At 45.6% G+C, this 20870-nt stretch overlaps 1 protein-coding gene and 1 pseudogene across 8 annotated transcripts; one reads left to right on the top strand and one right to left on the bottom strand.

Moving 5' to 3' along the window:
* Window positions 1–20870, bottom strand: part of LOC130143374 (ankyrin repeat domain-containing protein 26-like) — a 279082-nt pseudogene that overhangs the window by 116748 nt on the left and 141464 nt on the right.
* Window positions 521–19154, top strand: LOC130143413 (putative ankyrin repeat domain-containing protein 20A2). Of its 8 annotated transcripts, none has more exons than XM_056326104.1 (14): window positions 521–870; window positions 4879–4993; window positions 5213–5386; window positions 5494–5600; window positions 6118–6255; window positions 7033–7172; window positions 10586–10636; window positions 12923–12956; window positions 13036–13105; window positions 14378–14438; window positions 15031–15224; window positions 15934–15988; window positions 17666–17727; window positions 18852–19154. In XM_056326104.1, the coding sequence occupies exons 1-14, from the start codon at window positions 665–667 to the stop codon at window positions 18972–18974; spliced, it is 1530 nt and encodes a 509-aa protein (XP_056182079.1). In that variant the 5' UTR covers window positions 521–664; the 3' UTR covers window positions 18975–19154. The 8 variants fall into 8 exon arrangements, with proteins under 8 accessions (XP_056182079.1, XP_056182076.1, XP_056182073.1 ...); XM_056326101.1 differs by having other exon boundaries at window positions 523–870; window positions 15031–15194; window positions 15934–16090; window positions 18852–19153; XM_056326098.1 differs by having other exon boundaries at window positions 523–870; window positions 13039–13105; window positions 15934–16090; window positions 18852–19152.

The following is a 20870-nucleotide window of genomic DNA, read 5'->3' as shown; positions in this document are numbered from 1 at the left end:
CCGCGGGGCAGGAAGTGACGTCACTCGCGCTGGACACGCGCCGGAGCAGACCCCGCCCCCGCCAGCAGAGCCCGCCGGCCGTTTAACCGCCGCGCTCGCCGCTGAGGGAGGCGCTGTCCGCCGCTGCCGCGCTGAGGAGCAGCCTGTGCGCTCGGCTTCCCGCCCTCTGGTGGTTCGCTCCGTAGACAGCCGTACCGGGCCGCTGCCCGGGGCCCCGACCCCCCGATCCCCCTGCCCCGGGGGCCCCCCCGATCCCCCGATCCCCCTGCCCCGGGGGCCCCCCCGATCCCCCGATCCCCCTGCCCCGGGGGCCCCCCCCCGATCCCCCGTCCCTGCCCCGGGGGCCCCCCCCGATCCCCCGTCCCTGCCCCGGGGGCCCCCCCCGATCCCCCGTCCCTGCCCCGGGGGCCCCCCCGATCCCCCGATCCCCCTGCCCCGGGGGCCCCCCCGATCCCCCGATCCCCCTGCCCCGGGGGCCCCCCCGATCCTTCGTCCCTGCCCCGGGGGCCCCCCCCGATCCCCCGTCCCTGCCCCGGGGGCCCCCCCCGATCCCCCGTCCCTGCCCCGGGGGCCCCCCCCGATCCCCCGTCCCTGCCCCGGCCCACCGGCTGCCTCCCGCCGTCCCTTCCCTGAGGCGGGACCGTGCCCGCGCCCCTGCCGCGGGATGAAGAGGTTTTTCGGGTTCTGGAGGAAGAAGAAGGGGCAGCCGGCAGCGTCCGGCAGCGCCGCCAAGCCCTTCCCCACCGGTGCCTACGAGCTCCGGCTGCAGGAGCTGGGCAAGCTGCACCGTGCGGCCGCCCGTGGCGACCTGGGTCAGGTGCGGCAGAGACTGAAGAAATGCGGCATCGACGAGCGGGACACGGCGGAGCGGTAAGCGGCGGGGGGGCAGCAGCGCCGGGCGGTGCTGGGGCGGGGTGCGGGGGGTTGCGGGCAGCGCCGGGACCCGCAGGTGCAGCTGCAGCCGCCGGCAGCTCAAGGGCGCTGGGAGCGAACGGCAGCATCGCTGCGGGGAGCCTCAGCCTGGGCGGGGAGCCAGGCCTGTGCTGCCAGGAGCCCTTGGAGTCGGCCGAGCATCCCCCGTCTTGCCCCGGCCCCCTCCGTGCCCTCGTTCCCGGGGGTGCTGCCTTGCCTGGGGGCGCAGGAGCGGCAGGGGGCCGGCAGCAGCCTGGCCAGGGTGGGTTGCAGAAGGAGCCTCAGGGCCATTCTCCAGGCTCGCTTGGAAGGCAGAGTGCATGCACCTCCGAGGCCTCGGCGTGCGGGGTTAGTAGTTGAGCTGAGCAAGCTGCACTGCCTCAGCTGGAGTAAAAGAGGGTAAGCACTGCGTTTAGGAAAGGGTAAATGTGCTGTGTATTGGTGCTGTGTGGACGGTTGCCTGATGTGCCTTTTGTGACTGTGATGTTGCAGCCAAAGCAACATCAGTCTGATCTTAGGTGGCAGTTACTTTGCTGTTTGCTCTGTGGCCTTGGTACAGCTAATTAGTGCCTTGGATTGGAAAATCTGGGCAGTGCCATGCAGAGGGAGCTGCTGCTTCTGGCAGGTGGTGTGATGTGTGCTTTTGAGTCAAGCACAGCAAGTACTTGGCAGTTATATTTTAGGGAGAAGCCCTGGGCTGCAGCATAGCTCCTCATGATCCACCGTAAGCATAAGGGAATCAGCTGAAGTTTTTGGGTCTTGGATGTGTCGAGCTGTTAATGCCTTTTCTGAAAAGACTCTGAGTCAAAACATCCATGACATTCAGAGGAGATGCTGGTTTAATCGGAGTACTTCAGCATCCTGGGCTGTCTTTTTCTGAAGACTGGACTTTTGCCAGCCAGCTAGCTTATTGCCCTGAAAACACCTGAAACTGTCTAGATTTGTAGGAAGGCGATGAAGAGTGCAGCCAGTCAGCACGTGGGCTGTGTGCCTGAGTGTTGCCAGCCAGTATTTGTTTATGCAGCTGCAGGTGGGGGATGCCATTTAAGGTGGCTTGAGTGCACTTTTGTGCATAATTCAGCTGCCAGAGTCAAGGTGCCCGATGGCATTTATGGAAATAGTTCGGAAAGTTTCTCTCTTTTTCTTCTTACTGCTTCCTGATTCAGTCAGCAGTCAGTCACCAGCTCTTAGCAGACCCTGGTATGAAATTTCGCTAGTTTTTGCGTTTCAAGTTCATCTTGTCTAGAAAGCTTCTTTTCCTCTGAAGGGTTTCCTTCTGTGTGCCAGGCAATTATCAGTGTTATAACAGGACAAATACAGTCACAAACTGTAAAAAACCAAGCCGGGGGCGGGGGGGGGAGAGGGAGGGAAGAAAGAAAAGGCAGCATACTATGATGAGCACGGTGGTGGTTTTGCCGTGATAATGCCCAGTGCTGAAAAGCGAGGCTGAGAGCAATTTGGTGGCCAGAGCCTGCCTACTTGCTGCAGCCACTGCCCTCTGTACCAGCCATGAGGGTTGCAAGGCCACCTGTGCCCTCTTAGTGCTTGTGGGTGTGATGTGTGTTGTGAGTGACCACCAGATGCAGTTGCGTTTCAGGGCTTCGTGTTGGAAGACTTGGTATCATTGGAAATAGAGGTGAAGAATAGGAAATAATGCAAAGTAACGGCAACAATGTGTGCATTGGTTGTATGAATATCTCAGGTTTGCTGCTCAGGATTTCCAAAAGCAAAATCCTGCACCAGGAGCATGGCAAGGATCACACCAACAGGTTCCTTCCATAAAGTGGGTCCTGTAGCCCATAAGACCTCCCGAAAGTACGCTTGATACAGCATCAGTTAGGAGCAGGCAGCTTTCAGAGGTGGTCTAGCAAAACCTTCAGCCTCACTGACAGAGACGGGCACAACTCTGTAGTTGGAAGCACTGTGGGCACAATGCCAGCTAGTCATGGATCCTGGGTCAGAGCCCATCGCTAAGGGAGATTGACCCTGTCAGCTGCCTGTCAGACTGAACTCCAGCGCTTTCATTGCTTGGCTTGTAGCTGCTGGGTTGTCGGCTCAAGGGCCATTCAAAGTGTGTACTGCCAGCCTGCTGTTTCCCAGTGGGGTTGTTTCGTGGCTGCTCAGGCATCAGCAGTTCTCTTCTACTCTGTAGGTGATCAGCGTAGCAGCAGCAGGAGCAGGAACAGAATCTGGGCAGTGTCCCCAGGGCTGGGTGGCAGAAGAACTTCAGTGTTACTGGAGGCCTCTTGCAGGGACAGGCAACCCTGAGCACTGGTGTTCTCTGCCAGCCTGTTCCCTGAAGTGGATCTTCTGTGGAGCACAGCAGGCCTCGCTCCAAGCAGAGCCGTCTCCTGTTGACAGACTGAGAGGCTTGGTTGAGGAGGACAGCAACAAGTCCAAGTTTTCTGAAGGCTTTTCTGTTTGCAGAACTGATAGTGACTACTTGACGTCTGTCATGCTTCCTAGTGGTTGGTAGTAGCAGCTTTCAGATGATTGTGGACTCCTTCATAACCAGTTCTGGTTAGCTTTCAGATAATCTCAGTCAGTCGTTTCTTCAGAGATGAAGAATCCCGCATGTTTCCATGGGAATTTCTCAAAAAGTGGTGGTAGTTGCTCTTGAGCTACTCCTCTGTCAGTGCTCCAGTCTGTTCCCTGTCTGTAGCAAGACATTACAAATTCTTTGAAGTTTTCTGTATTTCTCTCATCCTCATCTTTGTTGCAGTGGAGGAGGATGTCAGCTGCCCTGTAGCAAGTATCTGTGTTACAGATTACTGTGTTTCTGCATCACCTGCCACTGCATTTGTGTACCTCTCCCTTTCCATTCCCCCTTAGCCAGGGAGCTGTTGTGCTCCTGTCTCAGCAAGGTACCCAAACAATTGCAAGGCTAGTTGAGCTTTCCTAAATACAGAGAAGGACCTGCCTGCAGCGATGTGGTTCAGAACCAGTGCTGGTGTTCCCCTCAGTTCTTGAGGAACTGTGGGATTGTTACTGCATCGCCTTCAAGGGAGGAAGGTCCCAGCTGTTTTCTAGCTTGTCTTCTGCTCTGTTGGGACAGGTGTCCTGCAGAGCAGCAGGTGCTTTGCTTTTGCACAGAGTGAAGCTTGTGCTGATTTGTGCCTCTGATTTAGGGGGAAACACATGCAAGGACTTTCTGGGCAATTTCTTTCAGTATAAGTAGGCTGGTTAATTGACATCAGACCTAAGATGTTCTGTGGTTTGAAGGAGGGGTTTTTTGTTTGTTTTTTTTTTCCTCTGGCAAGGCTTTAACTTGAAGAAAAGAGTTTCATTTTCTTATGCTGGTCATGTATTATGGAAACACAGTATTCCCTCCCTGGAGAGGACTTCCTCTGTAGTAGGCTTATTATGACTATCGTAGTTACACGTATCTGAAGGGTCGGGTATTACTTTCCTGTACTCAGGCTTACAGTGTTCTGCTGTCTGGTTTGCTGCATGTAATGGGGGGCACTTTGGTGCAAGTGAGTACTTGGTTTTGTTGCAGTAGTAAGCAAGCTAGAGAAAAAGCAGAAATCCTCGAAGTGCAGGGAAACGCTAATACTCTTTATATAAAGCCCATCTACATCTCTGAGACACTTCTGGCACGTGAATAATCCTAGAACTTAGAGGGTTGCTTGCCATAGTTCTCAGATTCCCAAGCTTTGGTCTTTTTTGCTGTGCCACAGGTGTAGTCCTGCTGGAGGCAGTGACCACCACCTGGGCACAGGAATCTGTGCAGATTAAGTTCTAGAGTGAAGGAAATGGCAGCTTACTAAGCAGATGCTGCGGAGGGGTTTTGCTGGCCAGTCTCGGGTGTTTGGTGCGCAACTGCTGTTACTGGTAACGGAATGAGAAATCTTTTCTTAAGCTTGCTTTGTGCAAAGTGAAACTTGTGGTCATAACAATTTACCACAGCCTGAAATTATTTCTCTAGTTGTCTGTTTGTGCTAATTTAATATGTTTAACTTTTAGGACACCTCTGCATCTCGCTTCTGCGAATGGCCATGTGAATGTTGTTACATATCTCATAGAAAACAAGTGTAAACTAAACCTTACTGACAGTGACAACAGATCACCACTGATGAAGGTATGTGGAATATGTTATGCTTGTCAACTGTGCATTAAATGAGAGGTGGCTGGAAGGATTCTTTACACAGCTCTGTGTAGAAGCATGCATGTTGTAATCAGCGTGGAATAGGCATATGTTAGCTCAGCTTTGAAGGTGCTCTTATTTTCCAGCATTGGGAAGCTGGGGCAATTGTAACAGAGTGCTGGCAGTTCTTCCTTTTTTGCGTGTTGTTCCCAGGCTGTACAGTGCCAGCAAGAAGAATGTGTAGCTATTCTGCTAGAGCACGGTGCCAACCCCCATCTGGCGGATGCTGACGGCAACACTGCCCTTCACCTTGCTGTCCGATCTCCTAATACAACCGTAGCGGGGCTGTTACTTGAGCATAATGCCAATATTGATGCTCGGAATAAGGTAAATTTTTGTATTTGTTGAAGAAGTTCTTTCAAAAAGTTGTACTAGTATTTCTCTTGTAGGGTTTTTTTTCTTTTATTTTTAAATGTATTTATCTGTCCTCTCAGGAGGGAAACACTCCGCTTATTCTTGCTATCTCTGAACGTCATGAAGATATAGCAGAGTTTCTTCTGCAGAGAGGAGCTGATGTGCATGCTCGAGATCACTGTGAAAGGTGAGTGGTTTGTCAAAACTCTGCATGGGTCTCTTTAGTATTCTTTAGGTTGGATTAATCAGAGGCATGAGAGTGAGCTCTGAAAAAACCCGGGGAGCCACATAGCAGCTATTTCTGTGTGACTTGTGAAAGCACATCTGCGCTTGGCTGTTGTCATACCTCAGTGGGTGCTTTCCTCGTTGAGGGTTACAAGAAGGCATTGTCTGTGGTGGCCCTTCTGGCAGGAAACATGCTGTTAGCTCAGCAGCACTGCCTCAATTTGAAAAAACATCTCCTGCATAGTGGCGTAGTTTGTACGTGAGTGTTGTCTATGTGGAAGCTTTGTCTGAAGATTGAACGTTTGCTTGTTTTGACTCCCTCTTGCATTTTATGGTTGCTCTTAATATTTAATGAAAACTGCTTTTTCTTTTGCTCATTCAGTAATGAGGAAAGTAGTTTTTGAGAGCAAACAGGAATAAAAATAATTACAGTGTCTGTGTCAAATGATCTACTTCATAACATATTTTTGGTGTTTCAGAACCCCACTTATGACTGCAGCATCTGGTGGACAGCTTAATTTAATAAAAGCTCTTCTTCGATATGGTGCTGATCTTTTCCATAAAGACAGTAACGGATGGACAGCTGAGGATTATGCTGTTACTCATGGATATTCTAGGTAAATTTTTGACTTTATTGTTAGAATAGGTTGTCAGTTGTCAGTGTGGCTTTTGAATGTTTTTGGTAATAGCAGCAAGGTTTAATGGTGTGTTGAAAGCTTCAGGACAGACAGTGCTCGGTGACGTCTTCTGATACGTATTGTTCCCTGTGTCTACTATTAATCTGGATGTTGAAGAAAATTTCCGCCCCGAATTGTCTGTTAGATGTCAAGTTTTGATGCTAAACTTGCACCTGCCCAATACAAACTCTAAAACATGTCTGCATCCTACAGTTACCCAGAGGTAGAATGTGGCAAACTGAAATGCATGTCAGTCCTCTCCTCAGACCAGCACCATTGTCCTTACTGACTTCCACTACAATGAGCAGGAACTACCAGCCTTTTCTTTCAGAGATCTAACATATCCCTTTTGTTAAAATCTTAAGCAGTTTCACCCCTCTTATGGATAGCTTTGTACCTGTGCGTATCCCTTCTCTAAGGTGGTTATGTGTGCTTAACAGCTAGGCTGAAAATACTGTGCCGAGCTGGAGCTAATAGCTTCATAGGTGTGGATATGCACCTCTAGAGTGAACGTGACTGTAGTGAATATTGAAGTAGGTAGTAGCCGTGCAGTAAGTTCTGTGTGTATTACTCTCAGTGAATGCATACAAGTATATGAATTCCTACGGCTATGAATACGTGTAGGGTGGATAAGTGGCTGTTAACTGTTCTATTAAACTGTATAAGCAAGTATGTGGTTGTTTTTACCAAATACGTTTCTTCTCTTTCCCTATATAGTCTTTGTACACAACTGGTGGCATACGCATTCTGGGGAGACAGAGACGAAGGTGGTGCACAAGGCGACACAGTACCTGGCATTCCTCACCGGGCCAGAGCTGCTGGCTTGACGTTGGGTGCACCTGCTGTGGACAGAGGAGGTAGGATCTTTAATCACGCAGGAGCTCACGAGGAAAATCACTGTGGCCTTTTCTTTAGGGGGTTTGTGTTGTCAGCGCTCGCTGTGTTCGCCGTTGACTTTAGGGGAGGCATCAGGTGGAGTAGCACAAGAAGCTTTGTGAATATGCTGACTTGTTGCTGGTTGGAGGTGCTTCTTGTCAGGGGTGAGGACAGCTGCGGTTTGTGTGCTACGGGCCCACGTACGGGGTTGTTGCGTTCTGCCTGCCAGATTGCCCATCTGTCTAGGTTTTCATACCGAGAGAGAAGGGGGACAGGGAAGGAACTAGGTGAGTGGTTTTGGGTTTGGGGTGTGTACTTGTACCTGTAGATGGCCATTCAGATTGTGAAAACAAATTGCAAAAGGTTCATCCTGAGTAGTTGTTCATCTTCCTGTGGTTGGGAAGCAACAGATGAGTTAGCAGGACTGTACATGTCTTGTTGATTTCCACTGAGTTTGTGCAGTGGTGTTTTAATATTAATAGTTTCACCTGCACTAAGCTGCTTTTAGTGAGTTGTCTTATTTCTCAGCATCAGTTACGGTTGTTTCTGTGTAGGTGCTGTAGAGACATACTTAGGAAAAATCGTCTTGGAAAAGTCACTTGGTTAGAAACAATAATGCAACTTCTGTGTGTACTGTATCTTCATGGACATAGTTTGATTCCAGTAAAAATAAATAACACTTCTACTTCCAGTAATTTTATGAAATAAACGTTAAAAAGTCCATATTAACTTGTGATCCAGAAAAAAAATTGAATTGCCTTGTTATCAAAAAATTAGCTCCTTCAGTGAGTTCATTTTAAATTAAAAAAACCAAACAAACAACTCCTTAATTTTTAAGATCCAGTCTATGCTTATGAGCTCATATAGCCCTAGAGGAATCTTAGAAAACTAATCTTTTAATATAGATCGAACTTCTTGTACTTTACATCTCAGGCCCTACAGTGGGAAGTTCTATCCTTTCTGGTTTTTTTAAGGGTGTTACATGAGAACTTTGTGGCAAATGGGCAGCAGACAGTGTTCAAACACAGTTTATTACTCCTTTTTTAAATATGTCGTGAAATATGAGCAAAACATGGGCTATTTTTCCGAGTTCACTTTTCCCAGATAGGGGAATTTAATTTAGAGCCAAACTTTGTTCCTTTGACTTAGGACTAGTTATTTTGATCTAGTCAGCGATGTGTAAAGTTTCTTGATAGACTGAAGGAAGATGCGGAGGTTTTTATATTTTATTTTATTTTTGGAAAGGGCTTGGTACAGGTAGTTTAATCAACAAAATGTTGCTTTTACCCAAACAGCACTCTGTGGCTGCCTCCTGTGCACATAGATAATTGCTGTGGTACCACATTGTGATGACTGACAGGCCCGGGTTATTTTAAAATATGTGGCTTGAAGAATAATACTGTTGTGTGATTCCAAAATTGATATGCCCTCAGGGAAATAGGGGTTCTTGAACCAAGTGATTTGCTCGGTTCCTTGAAGACAGTAATACTACTAGCATAAGTCCACAATGTTATGGGAAATCCTCACTTGAAGAGGCATAGTAAGTGTGAAGAGCATATTTATGTGGGTTAAGGACTTGGGAAGAGAAAGTGTGCTGTGTTCTCAAACTGTTCATAGTAGGGCTTGTTTTTCTTGAGTAGTACGAATCTTTTTCTCCTTGTGCTCAGTCTCCTGGAAAATGACCCCGGCCTGTTGAGTGAGAGGGATTAGTAGCATGCAGGGAACACTTGGTGGCATTGATTCTGCGGTCTCTTGCTTGCACCCACAAAGCACAGGTCCTGCATCCTGAGTCCCTTTGACAGGCTGCAGTAAAAGCTTTGAAGCCCCTGTTAGAGGAGAAGCTAGACTGATCTTGAGACAACGGAGGAATACCTACTTTGAATTCTTTGTTTTAATCTTGCTCTTCATTCCTATTTTTCTGGGATCTTCAATGTAGTCCTTCCTCCTTTTGCTACTTTTGCACTTGTTGAACATTGTTCAAAATACTCGCCTCTAGTGAGCAAGTCGGTATATTTAAGAAGTTGGCTCATGCTTATTTGAGTGTATACTTTTTGTCAGAACACGAACCTTTTTGTTGATTACAGACAGACTTGCAAAAACCTCCAAATGAATGGCTTCCACCTCTAGCATATCGAATGACAGACTTTTCAGATTTGAAGTTGAAATTTCTTTGGCAAAAAGTAATTATGCATTTTTTCTAAAAGCGAGGGTTCAGATTTCTAGTATGTCTTCAGTGGCAGCTTTTTTTAGCTGCTGCACTGCGTATTGGTGTATTGTTCCTACAGAAACCATTGGTTTTTCGTCATAGAGCTCTTGGAAAAGAAACGAGTGCTTCAGTGTGCTTTATATCTGCTGTATCACCTTTTAAGAAAATTGAGAAATGGAGAAGGAATGAGAAACAATCTTGAGGTCCTTTTTTTCACTCTTACGTGTGTGTTTTTGATAGGAGTCCTCTTGCCACGTCCATTCCATGTATTTGTGGTAACATCAATATAAGCAGGACTCCCTGTTGCTCTGAGGCAAATGTTATGGCCTTGTCACACAGACGTTTGGTGTTGGGTAGCTGCAATAACAGAACCACACCATTCTTACTAAGTAGGATGGGTAGAGCAGGCAGATGGTGATTTGTATTCTAAAGCTTCTGTTCCACAACATAGACACGCGTACACACACAAGCACACATGCATGACACTCACAGCAGTCAGTGCACCCGTTCTGGTCCAGTTGTGGCCTGCCCTATAGCCCTGGGGGAACAGGGTATTCACTCTGACTGCTTGTCATGCCTGCGTTCTGGCTGGTGGCGTAGCTTCTCTCTGTGAACAGTTCAGCATGGTCAAATCAATATATGCAGGGCTTTTACCTCAAACTGAGGTAGGAGGGGGCTGTGTCTGCATCAGGCACCATCTGACACAACTGGCTAGCATATCTCCAAAGTTTGTTGGCACCTACAGATTTTTGGGATGCTTAGACGGAGGGATTTTAAGTGTGCTGTATGTATAAAACACTCTACAAAAATACGAAGGAATTGCATTGGTAGTCAGTGCTGGGCAAGGACTAGTCAAGCTGAGAGAAATGCAAAGTTGGCAGGACAGTAAACTGCCAAGAATCTGTTTCGGTGTTTCAAAATATTGGAATATAGGTATTCTACAATGGAGCAAGTAAATGAAGTTACACTGTTTGACACTGTCCCTTAAGAGTAGAGTTCTGTAGGTTGTGATAGGTTTGGCTTCTACTTCTTGTAACTGTAGAGTAGGCTGATGGTCACAGTACATTCTCCCATTGCTACAGCTTTGTTAATGTACTGGTTAGGTTTTCTGAATTTCTGGGAATTCACATTTATTCTGGTGTCCTTGTTTGGTCTGTCCTTGACATGGCTTTCCCTAAATGGATATAGGAATGCCACAATCTCCTAGCCAGACATCAAGAACAGGAAAACCAAAGAAAGGTATTCTATACAGTAGCATTTCAACTGTGAAACATGTTGCGTGATGTACAAATACTAACACACCTGTGATGTTTATTATCTTGGAGGTCTCTATTCTGATGGTTTTGGTTTTATAAATTAGGTTTGAGAGCAGGCTTGGGGTGCTTTTTGTTGGCATGTTTTGCACAGGTCCTTTATTACTGAATTGAGTGATTGCTTTGTGTCATTAGTGATAGTAAATAATATTATTTAAAAAAAAAAACCTCTTCTGTTACTCCAAAATGAAAATGGACTTCAATTAAAGTAGAAACAAGTGATCCCTAGATACTACTTTTCTAGATCCCACTTCTACGGTAGGGCATCAAGATCTGTCTGAAAACTATCTCATAAACTTTCTCTCTTGCTTTTTAAAGGAGAATGGGAACTGGTTTTGATCATTGCTTGAAGTTACTATACATGGAAAGCAAAAGTTCAGATAACTTACTCAACATGATATGCCCTTTGTTTTCTTTTCCTTTTAATGATTTTGTCTAAGACCTCGGTTTGGCTGTCATCATACAACTTTATAGAAGGCTACCAATCTCCTATTTATAAGCAACTTCATTTTGTGATGATAGTTAACGAGAACTAATTATCGAGGACTTGAGGAGTGCTGAAATAGATACGATGTGGAGGCTCTATTTGTTTTTTTCCTTTCTGTCCTGGGAATTGAAGAGGCCTTTTATTTCATCTTAGGTGTTGATAATTGAGAGGTTTTCGCACTCTTCAGGCTGGATTCCTAGAGTTCAGGTTTCTTTAGTACATCGGTGGTGTGCTAGAGTGCGCTATGGTTGAGTTTGCAACATGTGCATCTGGGCCACGCTGCCGTTCAGAGGGATCTTGACAAGCTGGGTAAATGGGCTGTCAGGCCTGTCTTAACAGAATTCAGCAAGGGCAGATGCCAAGTCCTGCACATGGAAAGGAACAACCATTTGCTACAGCACGTGCTGGAGCTGCCTGGCTGGAGAGCTGCTTTGCTGGGAATAGCCAGAGGGTCTTGGCAGAAAGTGAGCTGAGAATGAGCCAGCAGGGTGCCCTGCCGGCTGAGAGGGTTAACGGTGTCCTGGGCGGTATGAAGAGCAGCGTAGCCAGGAGACTGAGGGAGGGGATTGTACGCTGCTACCTGGCAGTCCCTGGCTTGTGTCCAGCTCCCTGGGTATAATTTTGAGCCCCCAGTGCAAGAGAGAGTGGTCTTTCATCCGTGAGCGAGTTCGGTGGAGGGCCATCAAACTTTGCCAGGAGCAGGACTACTTGCCTTTTGGGGAGAGACTGGGGGAACTGGGCTTGTTCAGTCTAGAGAGGAGATGACTTTGAAGGGGACCCAGCAGCAGCTTGCAGCACGTGTGAGGAGAAGCCGGAGACAGGTGCCTCCCAGTGGTGCGTGACAGGAAGCAAAGGTACAAGAGGCATAAATGGAAACAAGAGAATTTCTAATGGAATGTGGGCAGCTTCACCATGGTGAGAACAGTAAAACAGAGAGGTTGTGCAGTCTCCCTCCTTGAACGGTTCAAGATCAGACTGGAAAATTCCTGTGAGCCTAATCTGACCTCAGAGCTGAGTCCGCTTTGAGGAGGCGGTTGGCTGAGAGACTTGCCGAGGTCCCTTGTGACCTGATTTATCCTGTGGTCCTGTGTGCCAGTTGCTTTCTTAATTGATGAAAGCTTGGAGCGTAGTATAGATTGCCCTGGTTACGCCTGTCTTGCCTGTTGACTATCCTTTTTGGTGCAGCATAGAGACCTGCTGGGGATTTTTCTACCTGAGGATAGGCATTAGATCTTGGTTATGCTTTTTGATGTTTTTTACCTTTTCAGGATAACCTGTAAGTGGGTAGAACACCAGCTAGTAGAGTATATAAACCAGTAAAATCTCTGTCAACAGTGTGTGCTTGTGTGTGCAGTATGAGTACTTCAGCAGTTCATTTATTTACTGTCTTGCTAAAGCACCAGTATTTTGTTAACCGTTTATTAACGTAGCCTATTCATGCTATGCTGGGCTTTTTTTAGTTTAGAGGTAGTTCTTAAACTTTTAGGTATAAAAGTTCAAAGGAGATATAACTCTAGTCTTTTTTGTTTTGTCAATTCAGTGTGACTTGAAAAAGCAGTTGTTTGGAAATGCATTCATTCATTCATGCTGTCTTACGTAAAGTTGACTCCCCAAAGTTTCATTCTGCTATGACATGTAGAGTTGTCCAGGTTAAATGTTTGTATGTGCTGGTTGGTTTTTAGCATGCCAAATCTAATTTCAACATGTCAATTAATGTTTGAACAGCAACAGACGACTTGTCGCAAGGAGACTCAATCGGGTAAGACTTTAAACATACCCAGCACATACCTGAGGAATGATTGGAGAGACGCAGTACTCATTTTGCTTTACTTTTTAAGAAGCTTGGAGAAAGAGGGGAGCGATGTCAGTTGGCGTGCTTCTGAGGAAGAGCTCGATTTTTCTCCCAAGGTATGGTGTATTTACAGTAAATGTCCTGTAAAAATAAGTGATCTGAAGGCAAGTTTTCTGGGGGATTGAAAGAAACTACAGTTCTAGCCAATATTGTTTTCTCCTTAGAAGCAGTCTCTGACCTGCCAGCCTTTTTTCTGCTGTGAGTTTTTCCTAAAAGACCTGTAGCTGTGGCAGAGCATGCAGCAGATTTGTGGTTTGAGGCAAAAGAGCCATAGGCGACGAGATAAACCCCCACAGTTTTGTTTGTTCTTGGTCATTTGAGTCAGATTTTAAGTTTATAAGTTACTAATATAACCTGCTCTGTTCTTCCTCAAACACTGTTAATGTTTCCTGTAGATTTCGTGATAGAATCCTAACTGATAAAGGGCACTTTTTAATGAAGATGTACTGAAATTCTTCATCACCTAGTTCTCCTCTCCTCCTCCTCAGGTTACTCAAGAGTGCTCAGCGGATGAGTTACTCAAACGGGTCATCTTTTTTTCTTCTATTGAGATGGCATTCTGTGCTTGCATGTAATCTCACACTGCATGTTTTCCCTCTTTTTTTTTTTTTTTTTTTTTGAATATGCTTAGGCAGTATTCTTTTTGTCAGCTACAAGCTCTCAGGCCTATTTTTTTTTTTGCTAGTGTTCTGAAGAATTATTAACTTCTGCAGTGATGTCTGGAGCATCAGTTCTGTTGCTCTGGGATTCTGCAGCGATGGGGAACCGGTGTTCTAATTCAACCTACTCTGCAATACTGGAGATGCAAGCATGTTTAGTTTTAACATGATTTCATTTTCTTGCACTGATTTAAATATAAATTATGCATTTTTTGGGCATGTTTTTGAAATTTCAGGATATTGTGGTGAGTGTACTTGCAGGGACTAATTAACGCAGTAAGTCTAGGGTTCTTAACAGTTACTTCCCTTGTGCACACTTGCAAGTAAGCATCCAGAAGCTGCGATCTTAAATATAACTGAATTTTACTGAAGTACTACAAATATTAAACCCAGATTTTTTAGAACTGCTATGCATGTAACCATAGTTTTGGGCACAATTTTCAGAAGGGTGCCTGCACGGTATTTTGGGGGGTGAAATACTCACTGAATTGCATACGTGAGGAGTGTTTTTGTACTTAGAAGTACAGGATGGAGCCAGCACCTGACCATTATCAAAAGGACAGCCTGATGACATTTAGTGTTCAAGATTTGATGTGAACAAAAGATTTGTTGTTGTCGTTAGTGGTTTTTTTTAAAAAAATAATTGTTTTTTGGCTTCTTTATTTACAGAAGCTGCAGAAGCCAAACTTGACATTCTTAATGAATGTTTCCCAGCAGTTCAGGAAAAACAGTAAGCTATTTGGAAAAGATTGCATAGTATGCTAATATATAAAAGTAGATTTGCTAAGTCGTTTTTTAAACATTTCTTTTCCTATGGTAAATGAGAAAAGTAGCATTTTGAAAACACAGCACTTAGTCACTTCAGAAAACATAAGTCATGTTGTTAAAATGAAGCTATTAATCCCCTCCTAAGCCTTTGTCCCTGGCCAAGTCCTTCCTCCATCCTGCCCATCCTTGACTTGGTTCCTTTTCCAGACATTCCCAGATTACTCCATTAATCTGGTAACATGCCTGTTGCCATTTCCATAACTCCTTTTGTTGTTTTGACATAACTGCCATGTCTCCAAAGACGGTGAATAATGAAGTATCTTGCAAGTCGGTACCAAAGCAAACTGTCTTTCAAAATCTAAGTAATTTGCAAGATAAACAAGAAAGTTGGAACAAGAAAAGCATGATTCGGGTGAAGTTTCACAGAAATGATGACTCTGAGATGACAAACTGGAAAAAAGAGACACCTCAGCTTCTCTCGGATAGTTGTGGTCTTAAGGAGAAAAAGTCAAGCTTCAGTAATGGCTTTGAAAGTGATAACAGTTCTTTGTCAGCAGGAAAAAAACCAATGCTTGAAAGTCAAAGACCAAACTCTGTCTTTCTTGAACATGTGGATGATGAAGATACAGAAGAAGAGCAATGTGAAGTAGATAATAAAGTGTGTGAAGCGCTGAAACAAGGAAGTGAACACTTGTGCTTGAATAGGCATGAAGAAAACGTAAGAGCAGCATTTCACTCGAGCACCAAAGTAAGTTATATAAGGATGATTCAATCACAAAGGTATTTTCTAAGGGTAATAAAGGTAAGAACCAAAAGGTAAACTGGATTTCTGTTAATACTTCACGTATATCCATCTTTTGATCTTCCTTTTTTTATATTAGAAAATGCCTTTACTCCTAGCCAAAGCAGTTTCTTAGGTATAAGAACAGCGTTGGGCAGTATTTTCAATATTTTTTTAATTGGTTGCAGTGGTTTTGCAGGAAAACAAATAGGCAGTATAATTTTTCTGAAATAAATTCAGTTTTTCTCAGCTGTATGTACAGTTTTTTATCTGTCAAGATTTATTGCCATTTAGTAAAATACCTGGTGTGATGGCTGAAAGTGAGGAACCAACAAGTTTGAGTCAGATTGAGAGCAGGAAGTTAGTGATTTTCCTGGAGCAAAGTAGAGGAAAAGGAGCGTGTTCCAAAACAATGTAACTGAAATGAAAGCTAGAGTTAGGCTGACAGGAAGAATTGCTTCTCAGGAGCTTTGCAGAGCCAGGGCTAATGACTTAGGGCTAATGTCATTGCTGTCTCCTCAGAGATTCCCATGGAAAAACTGAAGGTGTTGTAAAACAAAGCTCGACAAAGTTTCCCTGTTGTCTTACACAGGAAAAGCATTTTTAAAGTTGTCGATGGGTGGCTAAGAAGGTGCTTGTTTCTGCTATTTCCAGCTGTTTGGTCAATCTCTTCTAGGAAAAATCACCTGAACGGGAAGAAGAGGAGAAGGAGCAGGAAAAGGAAAACACTGGTGAAGAGCTACGAACTGCAGTTGTTGAGGGTGTGAAAAATTCTATTTGTAATGATAGCCATCAAGTCCACAGTGCTTCCAAAGACGACACTGGTGAGAGAAGTGAGTTAGTAAATACTGATCCCAGTTCTTCCTCTATAAATATTAATGCACAGTAAATGAACTGAAATGGTGCTTGACTTCTGAAACAGTAAGTTTTTCCCTTGCCTGTGAACCCTAGTGGGCATTGGCAAGGAGGAAAGTAGCTTTTGTTCCTTTTCGTTCGTTCCTGAAGAACAAATTGTGGCCTTGGATTCCAAACGATGCTAAATGGAGCAGGTGTCATTCTTGGTTTTGTTGCTGTGTTCTCCCTGAAGCGATCAGAACAAAACGCACGGTTGAAAAAGAGGAGGATTAGAGAGTCTTGGTGTGACAGTAGTATTCCCCTTTCTGGCCCGTGCTGTCAGACTGAAAAGTTGTGATTGCTCTTGGCTGAAGCCTGGGAAAGATTTGAGTCAATCTGAGAGAAAGCTGTTCTGTTCCAGTGCCTCACCTTGTCCAGTTTTAAAACGTAGAAAGTCTCTCCAGTGCCACGCTTGTGTGTGCTCGAAAGCATTGCCCCGTCAGTCAGGGCTGAGCACTCCGGTACTCACCTCGGGTCTTGGAGCAGGAGGAGAAGGCACACTTTGCATTGTCTGTCTCCAGAGAGTAGAGTGGTGTGGTAGATGTTACCAGAGCGTGTGTAGCTGCTGATCAAATGCTACAGAGCGGGCCTGGCAGAACCTGCTGTATTCCAGGTGTTGTGCCTATACGTGCTCTTCTGTCGGTGCATTTTACCATAAGCCTGCATTTGGCACAGTGTAAGTAGTCCTAGCTGAGGCTGGAACCAGCAGTTCCCCTCTGCTAGGACGGGTGCCCTCACTGGTCTCTAGCTCCTTTCCCGTTTTTGTGTGCGTGTCTCCACGAGAGCGAATCCTGAATCAGTTTTACCTAACGGACTAGCTTAAAACAGAGAAATGAAGATAGTTTAATCTGGCCAGGAACCTACTGAGACTGAGCCTTGCGTGTGCCTAGTAGAGAAGAGATTGGGATGTTGGCCCCTGAGATAGAGACAAGTTGTGTGTTTGGGGTGAGATTTTGGGCTGTGAGCCTCTCCTCTTTTTAAATGGCAATGCTTAGGTGTCTACCTTCTGGGAAGGTGCAGGGTAAAAACTGCTAGTCAAGGAAGATCTTTTCTGGTAGCGCTACAAAAGGAGCATTGTTTCTTGCTGATCTTAGCGTGAAGATGTGTCGGGTGGTGTTTCTATGGTACTTCTTGTACAGTGGATAGTGGTAGTCAGTGGAAAATTCTGGAGCTGTAGACTGGAGAGCAGGTGACCTAGAACACTATGCCACAGGGCTGCAGCGTGGGGGAGCCTCTTCCTGAGCGTGACACAAGCCCGTGTTCACTGCTGCTTGTAGCTGTGTCAGCTGTTGTGCATAGCCATCTCCTGCTGGAGAGGAGGCAAGAGGTGGCGATCCAAAGGAAATACCGTGGTATGTTGTGTGCTGGGTGTGAAGAAGCCCTCGAATTCAACACTCGCTCCTTAGTTTGTCCTCAGCAACAGAACCGCTGTGCACCTTTTGGGCGCAGGGGTGATGGGGAAAAGCAGAGTGAAATAGAAGGGCTCAGTGTCTCCCCTCTTCCTGCATTTGTAGGTGCCCTGACTGCAGTGGGAGCAGAGGAAGAGGAAGATGCTGAATCTCCCTGGGATTCTGAGGTATTCCCTGTGAAGGACACCGGGGTTCCCAGTGGGGCGGGGGTGGGGAGCGAGATCCAGAAGCACTCGGAGCTTGGGCCCTGCCGCGGCTGAGGCTTATTTCCCCTTCTCCTGGTTCTGCTGTATGTTTGTAACTGGGGGCCCTTGAAATACTTGTGCTGTGTGCTAGCTGCTCAGCGAGGCTTGGGGTGAAGGTAGGTCGAGCTAATGATTTGGGTCTCGTGGCAACTGGCCCTTGCAGTTGGGTTTCTAGTACAGTATTGCGGCAGTGAAGTTTCTTGCTGCTTAAAATAGTCTGAGCTTCTCAGCGGGGCTGGCGGGATTGTTGCTTTTTCACCACACAACTCTGTTCCGCTGACGTGTTCAGTGGTTGCCCTTAGGGTCTGCAGCCTAGACGATGAGCTGCTTTGGGAAAGAGCCTTTCTACCTTTTTGGCCCTTTTTGAGAGTAATGTTCAACAGAGATACCGCACGTGCTGGCTGTGTTTGCCCTTTTAGTTCTTCCTGTCTGTGGTAATGGGTTAGAAGAAAGCGAGCAGAGTCTGTAGCTTACGCCCTCTGACTTTTCTTGTGAGGAAGAAGGAACTCTTCCCCACCCGCTTCTTAAAAATACAAGGCTCAAATGCTGCTGGGTTGTTTTGGGTTTGTTTTTTTTTTGTAGAGCCTTGGTTTCTGTAAGCTTTGTCTTGCTTGTCTTTGTTCAGCCCTTGCAACCGGGAGTAGCAATGTGTTCGCTCCCCACTGCAGGACGTGTGCCTGGGGAACATCAGCACAAATTTGAGTATCGGGTACGAGTTCAGTCGAAAGTTGGGCCCCCCCCAGACCTGCGGTTACGGGTTCGCAACCCACAGCTCGAGTTACCGTGTTAATTCTCTCTTGCGGCTGTGCAGTTTGCCAGCGTGACAGACTAGTTTAGATGAGTTGTGAGGTTTTTGCCCAAGATCTGAAAACACACAAGTCTGCTGTGATTTTCCAATATACTGTGTCTTGACGTGCCCTTTCCAAGGGGCTGATCAAAGGCTTTTGTGATTCCATGCTGTGCAAGTTGGCTTAGCAGGAACATTTTGCGTAGAAATGAGTTGAGAATTTGTACCGATGCTCACGCCCGTGTGTTATGCTCTACAGACGGATTCTGAAAGTCCGGAAGAAGGATCACCTGGTGTGTTGCTTCCAGCTGCAGACAGACACGGAGCACGCTCGCGGATTGTTTCAGGGGAGCGCCACACTGGTAACTTCGTGGTGGACTAAATGTTTGTCTGTAAACACGTATAGGCTGAAGTGAGCTTTTATCGATGTCTGCCTTAGGAATGCGCTTACGGTGTGGGTGCGCGCTATAGCAGTGAAGTGCTTAGTATTTGTTAATTAACACCAGCTCTCACGGCGCTTGCTGGCAAGTTGTAAGGGAAGTTACCTTGTTTGCGTTGCGTGTGTCCTTTGGATGTGTTTGTATCTCCTTGGGTTCGGGTTCTTGTGGCATAGTGCTGAAAGTGTATGTGGTTTAGGGCTGACCTGTCTGAACACCTGAACGTTCTTGGATGATAACGTAGCAGGAGAAAGCTATGATCTGGCCAAGCACTTTCCCCCCGTCTTAATTTTTGATACCTTGCTGTTATGCTTTGCCTAGGAGCTAAAATGTGACTGAAAGTTCAGGGTTTGTTGTGAAGGGCTTCTGCCTGTAGTTTGTGCCGCTGTCTCTTGAGCATCTGGAGTGTAGAATGGCAGGGAAGTTTTGCTGTTGGCGTAGAACTCTCATCTGAAGGATTTCTCCTTTACTAAACGGTCAGTCCTGCTTGTAGTGTAAGTATGATAGAATAGCTGAAGAAGCGTATCCAGTTTTAGTTTAGTAAGCTGGAAGCAAAACTTTAAAAGCTCCTGGGAGCTTGTAAATCCCCTTGCTGAGTAGTTGTCATGCTTTGTATGATTCTACTAAGAGAAGTTTAAAGTCAGCGTAAAAAGGAGGTAAAAGGTGATTACGCTAATCTTTCTAAGGTTTTTCTGTACTGCTAGACCACCAAGTTTACTGAAATCAAATGCTGTTTGCTTTTTAACCGCTTTTGTAAACATGAAAATTTTGCTGTGGAGCCCTTCTTAGTAACATTTCGTGCACTTCTTTCATGAGAGGACTCAAACTGTAAGATGACTAAAGCAGAGGACTTGAGAAATATAGGTGGGCCAGTAGATTGTGTGGGTTTGTAAATGATTTCCCTGTTGGCCAAAAAATTTTTAAAAAATTACATATTTGGAACTGTGCTATAAATGCAGATTACAACCAATTGTAAGGTGTTGGTTTTTTTCCTTTCCACACAAGCTAGACCCGAACAACCTGATAAGAACTAGTTTGCTTCTACCTCATGGAATGATGTGTATGAGGTGTCTGTGTCCGCACCCACGTTTCCTCTGTCCCATCAATGGAAAGGAAAATACTCCTCGACATTAAACACTTGTAGGATAATCGCAGTCGTAGTGCTGCTGGCCTGTTTTATGGTAATTCGTTACAGCAGACCAGCTTTGGCTTTTGAAATAATCTTTGTAGAAGGCAGGATTCAGCTCCTCAAAATAAGTATTTTGATCTTGTTGTTGTGTTAACAAGCATGTCCTTCCTGCTTCCTATGGATTGTCCTAGTTCTGTGAGTATTATTTCTTAAATCCAAGGCGCACGATGGGAAGCGTGCGTTGTCCATTTCTTGTATACCGATACAAATGCTGGATGTTGAAGTGGATTGAATGTTAAGTATCGCAGTCTCGATGGAATAAAGCTTGCGAGTAATACTTAGTTGTAGAAACTGCTGATGTTGAATGGAGTGAAAGGTACCTTCAACTAAATGAAGTAACACTTCCCAAAACGTTTTTTTACCTCCAGGCATTTTGGAGAACCCCGACAATTCCCAGGTAAGTATTTGTTTGTGTCAGACTGCCTACTTGTCCTGCTCGTTAAATATTATGTAGTTACTTTAAGTTTGATTTTTTTTTTTTTTTTTTTTTTTTTTTGTCGTCATTGGGTTGTCTTTCATAGCTGAAGACCCCTGCATCTGTTTTGGAAATGAATGAAACCTCTCCTAAAAAAATGCAGCAGAAATCAGGTAATGTTCACGGCATGTAGTTCTGGGTTTAGCTTCGTAATCTTTCTAGACGGGAGTATTTAAT

Source organism: Falco biarmicus, unplaced genomic scaffold, assembly GCF_023638135.1.
Source record: "Falco biarmicus isolate bFalBia1 unplaced genomic scaffold, bFalBia1.pri scaffold_27, whole genome shotgun sequence".
Lineage (NCBI taxonomy): Eukaryota > Metazoa > Chordata > Aves > Falconiformes > Falconidae > Falco > Falco biarmicus.
The sequence above is the reverse complement of the archived record's forward strand: the minus strand, read 5'-3'. Positions and strand labels throughout refer to the sequence as shown.